Source organism: Bufo gargarizans, chromosome 2 (genome assembly GCF_014858855.1).
Source record: "Bufo gargarizans isolate SCDJY-AF-19 chromosome 2, ASM1485885v1, whole genome shotgun sequence".
In the NCBI taxonomy this organism is placed as follows: domain Eukaryota; kingdom Metazoa; phylum Chordata; class Amphibia; order Anura; family Bufonidae; genus Bufo; species Bufo gargarizans.
The window spans coordinates 200,018,886-200,036,435 of record NC_058081.1 but is presented as its reverse complement, the minus strand read 5'-3'; the positions used below and the strand labels follow the sequence as shown (position 1 = coordinate 200,036,435).

At 41.8% G+C, this 17,550-nt stretch overlaps 1 protein-coding gene across 1 annotated transcript in view; it reads left to right on the top strand.

The window, feature by feature from the left end:
- Positions 1-17,550, top strand: part of PSTPIP1 (proline-serine-threonine phosphatase interacting protein 1) — a 118,798-nt gene that overhangs the window by 42,486 nt on the left and 58,762 nt on the right. The window contains exons 3-6 of the mRNA XM_044283396.1: positions 2,050-2,124; positions 6,736-6,770; positions 7,908-8,014; positions 12,603-12,665. Of these exons, the coding sequence (XP_044139331.1) occupies positions 2,050-2,124; positions 6,736-6,770; positions 7,908-8,014; positions 12,603-12,665 (280 nt within the window). The remainder of the gene's footprint in view (positions 1-2,049; positions 2,125-6,735; positions 6,771-7,907; positions 8,015-12,602; positions 12,666-17,550) is intronic.

Below are 17,550 nucleotides of genomic sequence, written 5' to 3'. Positions count from 1 at the left end.
GGATGGTGAGCCAATATGGATTCAGCTTGAATCCTGGCCCCCTCTTGTCCTTGTTCTCCCTGGTGCATACCTCAATTAGTACGGGTGAGTGGTCCGAGACTGTTCTTACCCCATATCGCATTTTCCGGATATTGATCAGGTTGCTCTCATTAGTAAATGCTAGGTCAATCCTAGACATTGCTCTACCTCCCCTAGAGACACAGGAGTATATTTTCTTTCCTCCGCCAAGAAAAAAAAGTCAACAATTCTTAATCGTAGGTCTTCTGAGAGCTCTTTTGTGTGAGGTATCATTCACATCAGGCAATGCTTCATGTGAAAAGCAAACCCAGAACTGGTGTGTGTTTTTTATAGGGCAGGGCAGCTGTAACCAACACTTCTAATCTCATCTCATTGATTGGACTCCAGTTGGCTGACACCTCACTCCAATTAGCTCTTGGAGATGTCATTAGTCTAGGGGTTCACATACTTTTTCCACCTCCACTGTGAATGTTTACATGGTGTGGTCAATAAAAACATGGTAACATTTAATTCTTTGTGTGTTATTAGTTTAATCAGATTGTGATTGTCTATTGTTGTGACTTAGATGAAGATCAGATCACATTTTATGACCAATTTGTGCAGAAATCCATATCATTCCAAAGGGTTCACATACTTTTTTCTTGCAACTGTATATAGCAGTTTTATTTCTCTATACTGACTGCTACATGAGGGCAAGAGTTTAATTTTCAGTGGTATAGTACTGCCAAAAAACAAACAAAACAAAAAAACAACAACCAAAAGTTCTTAACCAAATTGTCTCCTATGATCAGTTTTTATTTGTTGGCAGCACATCCTCTTTTTGCATGGTAGGAAGTTCTGTTGACAAACAGCACATAAAAAATTCCATCACCCGACCAGCTTTTGTTGGGTGATAGGCAACATATTTAGGTGAGGCTATAAAAGACTACAATGAATGGCTTCATACATTGATGTACAAACAATATAAAATTAGATTAGTTACGACAGAATAAAAAAGAGGGGAGAGTGGCCACACAGATGTTGAGAGGGGAACAAATATGGCATTTACACCAGTATGAATGGTTACGGCTCCTGTGAGATGCATGAGTTTCATGCATATCCTAACCCCATCCCTTTTGAACAAGACCACTATGTAGTTTCAAAAGTAGATATAACTATGAAGAAGTATAGTAATATCCATAAGGAGCTTCTGTGATCACTTCCAGTTTTTAACCACAGATCAGGGCTGATTCATACAAGTCTATATAAGAAGAACTGTTCTCAGCTTCCCCAACCCAGCAGGCCCAAAACCACAGCATGCTGCAAATTCTGCCTGTGTGACAGTCGTATGCCTACCCTCACTCAGCTGCATATTACTTAGCCACAAAATGTGTTCACTTGGCAAGTTACTAACTTTTCAAACAACTGTGCATAAATCAATAGTACAAGCAACCACAAGAAACTTTGTAATATGTCTTATCTGTGAGAAATGTCTAGTTCTCATGTTATCAGCCGTTTACCTCTCCTCCTTTTCACATTGAACGATGCCTATATCCAATCCAAGAAGGACCAGCTCTACAGGATGATCATATTACGCATGTCAAAGCAAGTCTATGGAGAAGGGAGGAGTGAGCAGGAGCACACCTAGTAGACAGATTGCTGGAGCTACATGGGCTGGGATGTAAACTTCCTAAGTGCTTTATTCACAACCATGCAGGTCACTACCTCTGTAATGTCCTTCATGATCCTAGGGCTGCTTTTGACTGCATAAGAGAAGGTTAGGAAGCAGATGCTCCTCTACTTTATGAGTGCTGTGGATGGCAGCTCGTCTCCACCCACCATGCACAGAGGAAAACTGATAAAAATGCCTGATACACGTCATATTGTGGCCAGAAATTGTGTTATTCCTTATGTACACACAGTGTACCACTAATTAATGCAAAGTTTGATGAAAGATTAGTTACACTTTAAATTACATTATTCCAACCAAAATGAACAATTTCTTCTGTGCAGCAAACAATAATCACTATCTACCATTTTCCTTGTTACCAGGGCTATTGCAGAAGAAAAATATGGAAAAGAATTAATTCAAATTGCAAAAAAGGCAGCAGGACTGACAGAAATCAAGTAAGAACTAAAGTTATAAGTAACATGGTTATTTATGGTCAATTACGTGAAAATGGAGAACCACTGTGACCAGAGATCAGTTCACCACTCCTGCCAGGTCTGTGTTACTAAATAATTGTATTACACATGAAATGAAAATTTTGGAGCATCTGTTCTTATGACTCTAGGTTGTGCCATTGTTCTATTATTTTTGCTAGACACTTATGAATAAAGGTACAATTGGGTGTTACCAGTTGGGGGGTGTCTCTACACAGTCTGACACTATCCAGTCAGTGTTGCTAGTGTCAGACTGTGCAGGGTCACCCCCACCCCCAACTAGTAACATCCAGTTGTACCTTTATTAATACAATTCTAGTGGGAATAATAGACGAATGGAGCAGCATGCAGTAAGAACATATGCTCCCGAAGTATTATTACATGGGGAATGCAAGTAGTTACTAAGACAGACATATCAGGAGAGGTGACAGGTCCTCTTTAAACTAAAACATAAAGAAAAATCAGTTCATTGGATATTTAAAAATGACAGATCCTTCTGCAACTGGTAAACCCATACATTCCTGATGCATGTATTCTAGATTATATTATATCTTTGAATACCTTCTAGTAACTCTGCAATGCTGTATTTATTACTTGCACAAGAAGTTGTTCAGTGACTGGATCAGTGGCATACCTGCAATGGAGGCAGACCACACACAACTGCAACTGGGCCCAGGGGGAGGAGGGGCCCGAAGCTGAACTTTTTCCTGACAAGAGAACACAGCATTTTCATGCAGCTGCCACTAGATTATTTTACTTTCCATTCCAGTAAGTGGTAACTGCATACATTCCTATGCACTGGGCTCCCCCTAGTGGTGGCTGCAGGCAACCAGCTTTGTAATAACATAGAAGTCCAATAAAGTGGGTGAGGTGGAGAGTGACTTTTTTTATTGCAAAATGTTTTAATAAAAATGTATTTTGCGTAATAAAAAAATTTAACGTTAACATTGCACTTTGCGTTTCCTTGCCTGGGAGTGACTGTCGCGTGTGTACTGGGAAACTGTGGCCCATAATACGTTTTTCTATGGGCCCTTTGAGATCCGTGTATGTCCCTGCACTAGATTAAAGCCCATATGATTCTTCTGATGCCAGTTTTTGGCTAACGTAGATTCTTTAGCAGCACATATAAAAATTAAACCAAATGTAACTTTCATTTTCAAGAAAAAGAGGAAAAACATGTGAAAAACTGTTGGTTCCCAAATGTCTATTTCTACATCATACTAGCTCTAACATAAAATAATTACATAAAGGTGCATTAAAAATAATATGAGAAACAGTCCTAAGTCTGGGGCTCTGGGGAGACATGTATGCATCCAGCAGTAGTAGAACTTTGTTAGTAAGGCATTGTTAAAAAGTCTTTTAGCAGGTATCTGCCGTGTCGGACTAGGTTGCCTGGGCCCACCAGTAAAATTCATTCTGGGGGCCCAATATACAGATACATGTGCATCGAGCCCCTGAGGTGCAGAGGATGGGAGTGGTAGTGGCCCTGATAAAATGTTGTGTCACAGTGTTCTCCCTTAGACTATTGCCTCCTGAGGATCAGAGCAGTGGAAATGTAGTTCGAAGAATGAAGCCAGAAGTGAACGTATAACTTATGGTACATCCAAGAGCAGCTGTCACGGCTGTGTCTCAGTCTCTGTGTTGTTTGCCATGCATGCTGGTTGCCTGGGGCAACGTGTAGTTTATGCAGCAGGTGTGTACACTTCTCCTTTAAGGTTTGTTTCCCTTCCCTGTCTGGTGCTTGTGGGATTAAGTACCTGGCTGGGTGTGGTCACTAGGTGCTTATATTGCCAGTGGCTGGTAGCCTGGTGTTTAGTTGTCCTCCAGCCTGTTGGTGCTGGAGCTATGCTCCTGTCCTGTTTATTTCATCTGCCCAGTTATTGAGGGTCACCTAGTGAGACATCAATGTCATCCCGTTGTTACCATGTCTTCCTACCTTACCCGTTTCTATGTATGGTGTGGTTTATGTTCAGGGTTTGTGTTGTATGTCTAGTTGTTGTTCTATGTCTGGTCTGTTTTGGTGTGTACGGTCCTGCATAGATGCTAGACACTCCCCTGTTTGTCTGTGCCTCCGGTGAGAGGGCTCCTGGGTTCCGCGGAGGAAAAACAACAAGTCAGTGTGCGGCTCTGCATGAGGCCACCATGCATCCTGTCCGCATTGGGGCCCAGGCAGTTACTGGTGTGCTGGATTCTGTGTTTGTTGTTTGTACTGTGTCCTGTATGGTGTTCGGGTTCCAGTACATATTCATGTGTTCCAGTTGTTGTGGTGTTGACTACTGGTGTTCCTTCCAGCAGCCGCGGCAGGTAAGTGACCAAGTATACCTGTGCTCTTGGTCCAGTGGTTATTCTTGCTACTGGTTTCTTACCTGCTGATTCAGTTTTGCTTTTCACTGTGTTCTCTTTATATGTGTATGTTATGGGGATTCCTTTCGTTGTGGAATGTTCTAAGGGTTAGGTGAACCCGCTGTGGAAGATGACAGTTTGTTTTCTCTTCCCCTTTCATCGCATCTAGGCTGTCACTATTCCAGGGATCTTTAGAGTTAGTAGGGATCGAGGTTCCTGTGTATGAGCCCTCCTACCATCTGGGTCTGGTCATACGGATAGGAGTTGGGATGAGGATTAGGGATGCTCTAGGAGGTGGCTTGCTCCCTTTTCAGGGTGATCTGGCTTAGTTTATATTCCCGCTTCCCATCGGTGTTCGGTGGGGAGTTTCCCCCCACTCCCCACCATGACAGCAGCAGATTCAAAGTGCATGGCTGCAAATGGTACCTTGTGGGTATGGGTGTCAAGTTAAGGCTTAATTGTATCTGTATTCCATCTGGGCTTATGGTGGTTTGGGTAGAGGGTGTCTGAGCTGTAGTCCCTCACCTTGCAGCAGTGTCTGTAATGCAGTATTTTGCTTTTATTCTGTTGTCTTGTGTCTCAAGGGTTTTCTTGAGGCAAAACTAAGTTGGTCTCTCTGGAGAATCTTTCCAAAGAGCAGGAGTTCTGCAGTATGAATTCTCTCCCTTCTCTGTCTTCACATCAACCCCCCTTCCTGTCAGGAAGCAGATCCAAACCACTCCCGCAAAAAAGGGAGGAACAGGGTGGTTAGCCGTGTTCTTGACAACCATTTGCCATCCTGTTCTCCTTTTACTGGAACTTACAGCCAGAATGAAAAATACATAACATTACAATACACAATAAAAAAAAATTGCAGATAGCCCCAGGTCTGGGGTACTGCACAGGCAAATAGTAACTGCTCATACAGCGGCAGGCATCAGCGAGATGCAAGATTATTGATTATGGGGTTCCTGCAGGGACTTTTGAGAAGGTAGGTCCCCAGGAAAAGGGCATACTAGGTGGAGTGCCTCTGTGCCTAGACGTCTCCTCCACCATCCAATCCATCTGTGGTGGATAGTCTCTTAAATAATCTACCCATTTTTTTTTTATACATATGTAAGGGCCGGTTGCGTTTCTGTAAGCTGCCTATTTGTACGTAGTGCAGTCAGTCTACTGTGCCATGTACCATATCTGCCAGGGGTGGAGAACTTCCAGGCTACCCTTGCTCAGGTGCTAACCGGAGGATCCACCTGTTCCCCTGAAGGCCAATCTGAGCCTGGGTGTTTGCCTATCAAACCTATCATAGTGGTTGCTGGGGCTTGAACAGACAATTAACAGTATCTTTCTTATTACAACCCAATGCCGTGTTCAGGTGAAAAACTGTTTGTTCCAATATGCTAATTAATAGTTTCATGCCCCAAGTGTGGGCCCTAGCTCTTCTGTACACCTTTTGTGCCTCCATGAAGCCCCTTTTTTTCCTTAATTAATTTAGAGGGTCAGGCACCTGAATTCTGTGCTCGCTTGGCCCTGTAATCTCACATCTGAGTTGTGCGCCGCAATTTTAGTGCATTCCCAGTACAGATCTCTCTCAGACAGGAACCAAATGCTGTATTGCACAAGCTATAAAATTGTGGCGCTGATGCAGGTGTGATATTACGGGGCCATCGGGCACAGGATTCCGTTGCCTTTCCCGGTTAAACACCTAACAAAAGGAGGAGCTTCATGGGCACAAGGAGGAATAAAGGAAGAATTAGGATGTATAAATATGCACGCGTTCCATTTTGTTACATCTTGGTGCAAGATGCAAGCTGTGGTTTTGTGTCCGGTCCGGAACAAACTGGATCCGGCATGAAAATCAATGTTAGTCATTGGTGCCCATTGATTTACAATAATTTGCATACTGGATCCACTTTCTTCAGTTTTTATTTAATACAACCGCATCTGGCCAAAAAACAAATGCATCCAGATGTATTAAATGGCATGGATCTGTTTAATTCTGGTTTTGAGATCTTCTGCCGGATCTCAAAACCGGAATTAGCAACACAGATGTGAAAGTAGCCTTAGAATCACTTCTTCTGGTGGATCCAAGTAACCTCAGTCCAATAACTGTCAGTGTTAAGAACCACGCTGGAAAAATATAAGCTGCAAAATTTGAAATAAATATATAACAGTAGAAGCTATGTGCAAACTAATATACATTTGTGCACCACAATGTGTTTCTTTGTATAATGGCTTGTATGTATATTTTTCCAGCAAACTACGCGAATCCTTTGAAACTTTAAAACAACGTAAGTCAACTTTTAATTCTTAACTTTTTTAATTCTTTGATTCTAATAAAAAATGGAGGTTCCTGAACTGCTATTTATACAGCAGGAAGTTGTCATTTTACTAGCCACTCCACATCAGGAAATAGACGCTATATGCACCACCCTCCCCCATCCACCATATCCATTCATTTGGGAAGGACCGAAATGTCCAATGCAAACTGCCACCTTTCTGAAGTAAACCCTAGGGATATTTCACACATCAACTTGTTTTACGCTAGACGTCTGTTGCCTTGCTTTTAATATTAAACTACAGAGTATCTTGTAGTGCTTGTAGAGACAATTTGTAGTGTTATCTTTCTTTAGTTAAACTGTTGCTTCAATTAGCAGAAAAGTAGTTTGAACACATATACAGATACGTTTTTGGAGCACTGAAAGCGGGCCTTTCCCCTTGATGCAACGTTGTTCCTTTGCACTTGGTGACTGACAGGACCAGGTATCTGTGAGTACTGCTTTCACGTGGCCCCCGTAATCTCACATGAACGATGTCCGCAAGAATTTCTGGCACATGCACAGTAAATAATCTTGTTACTGCCCTGCAGATTAGTTGATGTTTTGATCCACTGTGCACACAAGAGATTATGGGGCCGGGTGAGAGCAGTTCTCAAAAGCCTGGACCTGTCAATCGCCAAGGAATAAGAAAGACTTTGTAAGCATAAGGAAGGGACAATGCTGTATTAAGGGGAAAGGTGCACCCTTGGCGCTCGCAAAAACTCATTTGCATATGGGCTCAATCTATTTTTTCTGCAAATTGATGAATTTGCAAGCACTACATAACACTATGATATTTTGAAACTTTACATTAACTTTTTGGAGGGGTCTTGAAATTGGTTTAACTGATAATATTACTAGTATATTACTGTATATATGGCTCTGATCGTGTGTCCTGTTGGTCAGGTTTCTGTAGTTCTTTTTATGTCAGAATACAGTCGAATGAAAATAACACAATCCTGACAGACATGTCAATAGGATCATTCAGAATCATTTACAAAACAGACAATAATGGATCTGATATCAGAACCTCCAAGATTACAAAATTGCACATCATAAAAAGCTTGCTTTCTGTGACCTTTCTACAATGTATCCCTGATTTTGTCTTAGAAATTGAGAGCATTGGAAATTCGCATATCCAGCTTGCAACAACATTAAAAGAAGAGATCCTCAGTTTGGAAGACTTCAGACAGAGGCAAAAGGCGCTGAGGAAAAAGGTAAATGTTAATTAGAAAATGAAAAATGGGCATGTTACTTCTAGAAGTCATACATCAAAATCTAGCATAGATAGTCACATCTGATCGCTAGAACGCAAAATGTGCAATGTTCCCTTTAAACACATTACAAATAATAAATCCATCTTCCCTAAAGGGTATAATTTTCCATCTCATCCATCAAATAGACCGAGATTACACAAAATGACAAATCTGATACATTTTTACCATTTCCCTATTCTTCCACTTAAATAATATTTTCCAGTGCGTTTCCACCTAAAATGTGGTTTTGTTCTGTTCTGTACACTAACAATCTAATACTGTAGTAGGAACTTTTAAAAGAGTTACCATAAATTACTTTTTTTGTAATATACTTTTTATTCTATAATAGTTTCTACATTAAAGGGGTTTTCCATTTAGGATAACCCCTTTTTGTTAAAAGCGTCCCATGACAAGCTGATCAGCGGCTGTCTGATTGCTGGGATCCCAGTGATCAGTTAACTGTTGGGGGAATGCTTCAGCAACATGCTAATTGTACACACTTTAGCTTGTAAGTATCCTGAATCGCACTCCCTCCTACATCATTTCAAAGTTCCATAAAAGGTTATTCGAAAATGAGTTTTCTAAAGGTGGCCATACACATAAGATTAAAGTCGGAAGCAATGGCAGATTCCGTCCATTCTAGCCGACTGTCGTTTGAAAAACTAACGTGAACGAAAGTTTGCGATGGCTAACGGCAGACTCTTGTCTGCGCGAAAATGTAATTCGCCATGTTGGAGAACTTCAGCCGTTCATTGGCCAAAACTGGAAGTTGATGGCGTGATTATCTGAATTCAGCTAATCACTTTGGGCTAAAGTGAGTCCCTGGTTGTCTAGTTTAGTTGATGGGATTGTTTGTACGAACAATCCCTTGGACGACTGATCATTATCTCAAATGTATGGCCAGCCTTAACCAGAAAAGCCCTTTTTTCCGTAGGAAAAACAATCACTTGAATTTTAAGGGAGATGTACCATATATGTCTGATTGGAAAGGGGTCTGACCAATGGAACCATTAATGATCAGAAGAACAGGGGTTTCATGTTGCTTATTTGAAGCCAAAAGAAAAGTCTGTAGCACTCATGGTGACCTATGAGGATACAGGGGAGATTTATCAAAACTGCTGTAAAGCAGAACTAGCTTAGTTGCCCATAGAAACCAATCAGATTCCACATTTCGTTTTGCAAAGGAGCTGTCAAAAGTGAAAGGTGGAATATGATTGGTTGCTATGGGCAATAAAGCCAGTTATACTTTACATCAGTTAGATAAATGACCCAAATAATTCTTACAGATTTGCATCTCCTTTGGACATGCTATAGTACATTAAACCTTGAATTTACTTACCTGTAGATCTCATATTAGCAGTAGTCACATCTAAAAATTGCTTCCTTTTGCTGCAAATAAGATTCCACAATGTTGAGGTAAACTTTTGGACCATCCCTCCTTGCAAATGCTATTCAGTTCTTCAGTATTTAGAGAATGTCTTGCATGCATGGCCTTCTTAATGTCATAGCATCTTAATTGGGTTATGGCTAGGACTCTGAATTGGCCATTCCAAAACTCTAATCTTCTACTTTGACCATTCTTTGGATGCATTACCTGTGTACTTTGGGTCATTGTCTTGTTGCATCACACAACTTCTTTTCAGCTTGAGGTCATGGATTGCTGTCATTATATTCTCCTGTAAAACGTTTTCATACACCTAAGAATTCATTGTTTTTACAAGGATCCCAAGGTGTCTTGGCCCATAGGAACCAAAGCAGGTTTGGTGCTTGACGTATAGCATTGTTAAACCTCCAAACATAGCATTTTGCTTTGGCGCTAGAAAGTTCTACTTTTTCTCATGTGTCCATAGAACAATAGGTATTTTGCTGTTACTCTTAGGTTCTTTCTCACATCTCTTAGGTTGACCCATTATGCTGTTGGTGTGATCTCGGCAGGACACCCACTCCTAGGGAAAGTAGAAAAAGTCCTGAATTTTCTTCATTTGTAAATAATTTGTCTAACGATGGATTAATGTACACCGGGGTCTTTAGCATGACTTTGAAACCTTTTCCAGATTTAGGTGTCTTTATAACACGTCTTCTGAGGTTTTCTTAAAGTTTTTTAGATTGAGGCTTGATTTACACCATTTTTCTTGAAAAGCGTTAAACTTTTCCGGTATTGAGTTCCGTCCTAGGGGCTCAATACCGGAAAAAAACTGATCAGTTTTATCCTAATGCATTCTGAATGGAGAGCAATCCGTTCAGTATGCATCAGGATGTCTTCAGTTCAGTCACTGTACGGTTTTTGGACGGAGAAAATACCGCAGCATGTTGGATTCTGGAACACTTGCCGGAATGCCGGATCCAGCATTATTTTACATTGAAATGCATTAATGTCGGATCCGGCCCGAAGTGTTCTGGATGACAACCGGAGATACGGATCCGGTATTGCAATACATTTGTGATACGGATCCGCATTTGCATCCGTGTACAAATGGTATCCGTTTGCATACAGATTGCCAGATCCGGCAGGCAGTTCCGGCGACGGAACTGCCTGCCGGAATCCAGCAACGCAAGTGTGAAAGTACTCTTATGTGTATATATATATATATATATATATATATTATGTGTTATATATAAATGTAACCTAAAACTAAATCAGATTTTCACACAAGTCCTAAACGTAAATAAAGATAACCAAATTGAACAGATGAGTCAAAATATTAGACAGGCCTTTAGTGTTTTAGAGGTTACCTTGGATTCCTTCGTGACCTTGCGGAATATTACACAATTTGCTCTTGATGTGATCTTCATTGGTTAACCTCTCCGGGAGAAAGTAATAATGGTCTTGAATTTCCTCCATTTGTACACAGTCTGTCCGACTGTGGATTGGTGGAGTCCAAACTCTTTATAGGTGGTTTAGTAATCTTTTCCAGCCTGATGGGCATCAACAACTCTTCTTATGAAATTCTTAAAAATCTCATTTGTTTGTGCCATGATAAACTTCTACAAACGCGTGTTATAAAGACCAGACTTTGATAGATCCTTGTTATTTAAAAAAAATAGGTCCTCCACTCATACCTGATTGTCATTGCATTGATTGAAATTTACCTGCCTGTAATTTCACCTTCAAATTATCAGGAAATCCTAAAGGTCCATATACAACTGCTGCTCACAGACATGTGATATTTGATCATTTTTCTCAATAAATATAATGTGTCATATTTTTTTTACTCATTTGTTTGATTTGGTTATGGTTACTTTTAGGACTCGTTTGAAAATCTGATGTAGTTTTTGTAAATTTTTGCAGAAATATAGAAAATTTTGAAGCACCAGTGTATGTATTTGTGGGAAAAGATTCGGTATAAGGGCCTAGTCACATCCATTTTGCAGTTCACAAATTGCAGATCTGCAAAATATGGATGCAGTCGGTGTGCGTCCCACACTTTTTGTGGGAACCTTTCAAAAAATGCCTATTCTTGTCTGCAAAATGAACAGGAATAGTACATGTTCTATAATTTGGAGCTCGGTTCACAAATGCGGATAGCACATGGATGACACCTACAGTATGTGCTTTTTGCAGCCCCATAGAAATGAATGGGTCCCCGTGCAATCCACAAAAAATGCTGATCTGATGTGCACCAAAAATACGGCCGTGTGAATAGACCCTAACTTGTATTTCATGCATTTAATTGCCTGGCCTTTATATGCTTAGGAGTCATGTGGGTAGTCCTAACCAGTGATTGTGACTGTATACAGTCATACAGGGAAGGGTGTCAGTCACTGCATAGGACTAAACTCGGATTAAGCAGAAATGTTAATTAATAAAATACATGTTATACTGAATCTTCTCCGACTAAACTATATATCATTGTGCTCTGCTCTGCAGTCAGCTCAGGCACCATATTCACATGACAGGTTCCCTTTAACTCTTTCTGGACCAAGTCAACTTTGATATTTTTATTTTTTTCTCCCCTCTCCTCCTTCCAACAGCCATAACGTTTTTAACTTTCCATTCAGCTATTTGAGAGCTTGTTTTTCTGTGTTACAAAGCTGTATGTTTTGATGGCACTATTCAATTTACCATATCTATAAATAAATGGGAAAATATATTAGTGGGGTGAAACTGGGAAAAAATGCAATTACGACATTATTCTTTGGGTTATGTTTTTACCGTGTTCCCTTTAACTCTTTCTGGACCAAGTCAACTTTTTTTTTTTGTTTTCGCTCCTCTCCTCCTTCAATCAGCCATAACTTTTATTGTATTTATGACGGCACTATTCAATTTACCATATCTATATCACATCTCTAAAAAAAAAAATGGGGGAAAAATATTTGTAAGGTGAAACAAAAAACAAAAAAGTGCAATTACGACATTGTTCTTTGGGTTTTGTTTTTACTGTGTTTAGAAATTACGACTTTTGTATGCCAGAAAACTTTGATCACTTCTCCTCACGGATCACTACTCTCACTTTCTTTATATGTCTGACTAATGATTGTATTATAAGTTACTACAAAACGACAAGCACTTTATTCTTTAGTTAACAGTGTTGCAATTTTCCCTACACAGTATGAAAATGCTATGGAGAAACTCCAGAAGAATAAAGTGACAATGTACAAGAAGACCATGGATGTGAGTTTTCTAAAGGATGGTTCCAAGAGGGCAGAGTTGCCATAGACACATTGTGGATTCTGGGTGTGAATTAGCACTTTTCAGGTGTTTCCTTAAAGGAGCTGTCCAGCTTATCGTTTTGTTTTTTTTTAAAGATAAAAAAAAGCCAATTTGAGCCTTTGAAAAATGATTGGTTGGACAGCACTGTTAATTCCCATATACTGTAATAAAGAGTACCTGTTAATGACAGTCAACTCTCCCTACTTTAACTCTTTCTATGTTTAAACCACAGAGGGCACCAATGGTGGGGGGATAGTGGGGGAAGATAAAGTGGCAGAAACAGAGCTTCCAGAAGGGGGTGCACCCCATATTAACAGCATTATGTGAAGAATGCAAGATGGGAGTGGAGGAGAGGTTGGACATAACAAGACGCCTGAACAGCGCAGCCTGAGCCAATAGCTGCAGTCAGAGGGGGGCATAACTTCTCCTGTGCAGCTCAGCAATATGCAGCAGTATGTGTTATTGTCTGTGGTTCTAAATGGTCCATACTAATATATAAACATATCATCTATCCATAGGATAGGGGGTAAGCATCTGATTTGTGGGGGTTCGGCTGCTCACTATTCCCGTTCTTGTGATCAGCAGGGGTCCCAGCAGTCGGAGTCCTGTCAATACGATTTAGATAAGGCAGGGGATAAGGCAGGGGTGCGCAACCCGCAGGCCGCATGCGGCCCCAGAGCCATGGTTTGCGGCCCCAATCCAGTTTGGCAGAAACACAGCTTAACAAGTTAGTTCAGCATGGCCCCTGAAATTGAAGATTCATACTTACCTGCTCCCTGCCGCTCATGTCCTCCACGCTGCCCCCTGCTGCCTCCATTTTCCGGTCCCCGCGCTGTTTACACCTGGCAGTGCTTGGGCATAGTCACATGCTGTGCTCCAGTCAATGATTGTGGCCACATCACCGCTGAAGCCAGTCATTGGCTGGAATGGAGCATGTGACTGTGCCCATGCACTTCCAGGTGGAAACAGCGTGGGAACCAAAAGATGGAGGCAGCGAGGCAGTGCGGAGGACCAGAGTGGCGGGGAGCAGGTAAGTATAACTTTTCGGTTTTATGGGCTATGCTGCAGGACCTTGTTAAAATTTTTCTTTTTACCGGAAAATCCCTTTACGCCTCTAATACACTGCACAATATTCAGGACAATTACTGGGAACAAGTGTTCATAGGAGCGCTCATTCCTGATATCTGGCCAGTATAATCGTGCCGCTGATCAGCCGATAAACAAGGAATCACTCATTTCATACAGTACAGACCAAAAGTTTGGACACACCTTCTCACTCAAAGAGTTTTCTTTATTTTCATGACTATGAAAATTGTAGATTCACACTGAAGGCATCAAAACTATGAATTAACACATGTGGAATTATATACATAACAAAAAGTGTGAAACAACTGAAAATATGTCATATTCTAGGTTCTTCAAAGTAGCCACCTTTTGCTTTGATTACTGCTTTGCACACTCTTGGCATTCTCTTGATGAGCTTCAAGAGGTAGTCACCTGAAATGGTCTTCCAACAGTCTTGAAGGAGTTCCCAGAGATGCTTAGCACTTGTTGGCCCTTTTGCCTTCACTCTGCGGTCCAGCTCACCCCAAACCATCTCGATTGGGTTCAGGTCCGGTGACTGTGGAGGCCAGGTCATCTGGCGCAGCACCCCATCACTCTCCTTCATGGTCAAATAGCCCTTACACAGCCTGGAGGTGTGTTTGGGGGTCATTGTCCTGTTGAAAAATAAATGATGGTCCAACTAAACGCAAACCGGATGGAATAGCATGCCGCTGCAAGATGCTGTGGTAGCCATGCTGGTTCAGTATGCCTTCAATTTTGAATAAATCCCCAACAGTGTCACCAGCAAAGCACCCCCACACCATCACACCTCCTCCTCCATGCTTCACGGTGGGAACCAGGCATGTAGAGTCCATCCGTTCACCTTTTCTGCATCACACAAAGACACGGTGGTTGGAACCAAAGATCTCAAATTTGGACTCATCAGACCAAAGCACAGATTTCCACTGGTCTAATGTCCATTCCTTGTGTTCTTTAGCCCAAACAAGTCTCTTCTGCTTGTTGCCTGTCCTTAGCAGTGGTTTCCTATCAGATATTCTACCATGAAAACCTGATTCACACAGTCTCCTCTTAACAGTTGTTCTAGAGATGTGTCTGCTGCTAGAACTCTGTGTGGCATTGACCTGGTCTCTAATCTGAGCTGCTGTTAACCTGCGATTTCTTAGGCTCGTGACTCGGATGAACTTATCCTCCGCAGCAGAGGTGACTCTTGGTCTTCCTTTCCTGGGGAGGTCCGCATGTGAGCCAGTTTCTTTGTAGTGCTTGATGGTTTTTGTGACTGCACTTAGGGACACTTTCAACGTTTTCCCAATTTTTCGGACTGACTGACCTTCATTTCTTAAAGTAATGATGGCCACTCGTTTTTCTTTACTTAGCTGCTTTTTTCTTGCCATAATACAAATTCTAACAGTCTAATCAGTGGGACTATCAGCTGTGTATCCACCTGACTTCTCCACAACGCAACTGATGGTCCCAACCCCATTTATAAGGCAAGAAATCCCACTTATTAAACCTGACAGGGCACACCTGTGAAGTGAAAACCATTTCAGGTGACTACCTCTTGAAGCTCATCAAGAGAATGCCAATAGTGTGCAAAGCAGTAATCAAAGCAAAAGGTGGCTACTTTGAAGAACCTAGAATATGACATATTTTCAGTTGCTTCACACTTTTTTGTTATGTATATAATTCCACATGTGTTAATTCATAGTTTTGATGCCTTCAGTGTGAATCTACAATTTTCATAGTCATGAAAATAAAGAAAACTCTTTGAATGAGAAGGTGTGTCCAAACTTTTGGTCTGTACTGTATATCAAGTCCAAAGTCAGCACAGCCATTTACCAGGAGTGCTTCATGCATCCCTCTGCTGACAAGCTTTATGGAGATGCTGATTTCATTTTCCAGTAGGACTTGGCACCTGCCCACACTGCCGAAAGTACCAATACTTGGTTTAATAACCATGCTATCACTGTGCTCGATTAGCCAGCAAACTCGCCTCCATAGAGAATCTATGGGGTATTGTCAAGAGGAAGATGAGAGACATCAGGCCCAACAATACAGACGAGCTGAAGGCTGCTATCAAAGCAACCTGGGCTTCCATAAAACCTCAGCAGTGCCACAGGCTGACCGCCTCCATGCCACGCCGCATTGATGCAGTAATTCATGCATAAAATACTGCACATAGTTTTCGGTAGGCCAATATTTCTATATTATAAATCATTTTTTTTAATTGGTCTTATAAAGTATTACAATTTTCTGATGACTTTTTGGTTTTCATTAGCTGTAAACCATAATCATCAACATTAAAATAAATAAATGCTTCAAAAAGATCACTCTGTGTGTAATGAATCTATATAATACAGTATCTGAGTTCCACTTTTTGAATTGTATTACTGAAATAAATGATATTCTAATTTATTGAGATGCATTAGTAATGAATGTCTCCTGGTGGATAAGGGCCCTTTCACACCTGCGTTATAGTCTTCCGGCATAGAGTTCCGTCGTCGGGGCTCTATGCCGGAAGAATACTGATCAGGATTATCCTAATGCATTCTGAATGGACAGTCCGTCCTTCAGGATGCATCAGGATGTCTTCCATTCCGGAACGGAACGTTTTTTGGCCGCAGCAAATAGCGCAGCATGCTGCGCTTTTTGCTCCGGCCAAAAATCCGGAACACTTGCCGCAAGGCCGGATCCGGAATGAATGCCCATTGAAAGGCATTGATCCGGATCCGGCCTTAAGCTAAACGTCGTTTCGGCGCATTGCCGGATGCGACGTTTAGCTTTTTCTCAATGGTTACCATGGCTGCCGGGACGCTAAAGTCCTGGCAGCCATGGTAAACTGTAGTGGGGAGCGGGGAGCAGCATACTTACCATCCGTGCGGCTCCCGGGGCGCTCCAGAGTGACGTCAGGGCGCCCCAGGCGCATGGATGACGTGATCGCATGGATCACATGATCCATGCGCATGGGGCGCTCTGACGTCATTCTGGAGCGCCCCGGGAGCCGCACGGACTGTAAGTATGCCGCTCCCCCGCTCCCCACTACTACTATGGCAACCAGGACTTTAATAGCGTCCTGGGTGCCATAGTAACACTGAAAGCATTTTGAAGACGGATCCGTCTTCAAATGCTTTCAGTACACTTGCGTTTTTCCGGATCCGGCGTGTAATTCCGGCAAGTGGAGTACACGCCGGATCCGGACAACGCAAGTGTGAAAGAGGCCTAAGAGACCGTTATGTTAAATGGATAATATAAGAGAACATGATGAACTGTTGCATACCCCCACCGTAGGATACCATGATATTTTACAATCTCTCTTATATAAAAATGAATTTCTGTCTGTTCTTTATGCATGGCCCAAAAACTGGACCAATCTGCATCAAGTTTGAAATCAGATGCTTAGAAAGGTTTTAGACTGGGTCTCAGCTCTCTAGGATGTACGGTTCTTGAGATATTCCTCAAAAATTCAAATATGGCACTATCACAAGGCCTGTATCAGCAAATAGAATATCGCAGATCTTCCACTCATATTTTAACTGCCATACGGTCACGTGACCCTTATTGGCCAATAGAAGCTCGCAGGTCCTTCAGGTGGATTCTGTGGAGGTCCCTGTTAAGGGGGTGAGGCACTATGGAGGTCACAATTAAGGGGCAGGCTGCTGTAGAGGTCACTGCTAAGAGGGTGGGGTGTTGTAGAAGTCACCGTTAAGGGGGCGGGGCGCTGTGAAGGTCTCATTTAAGGGGGCGTTGCACTGTTAAAGGGGCAGGCCGCTGTTAAGGTAAATGT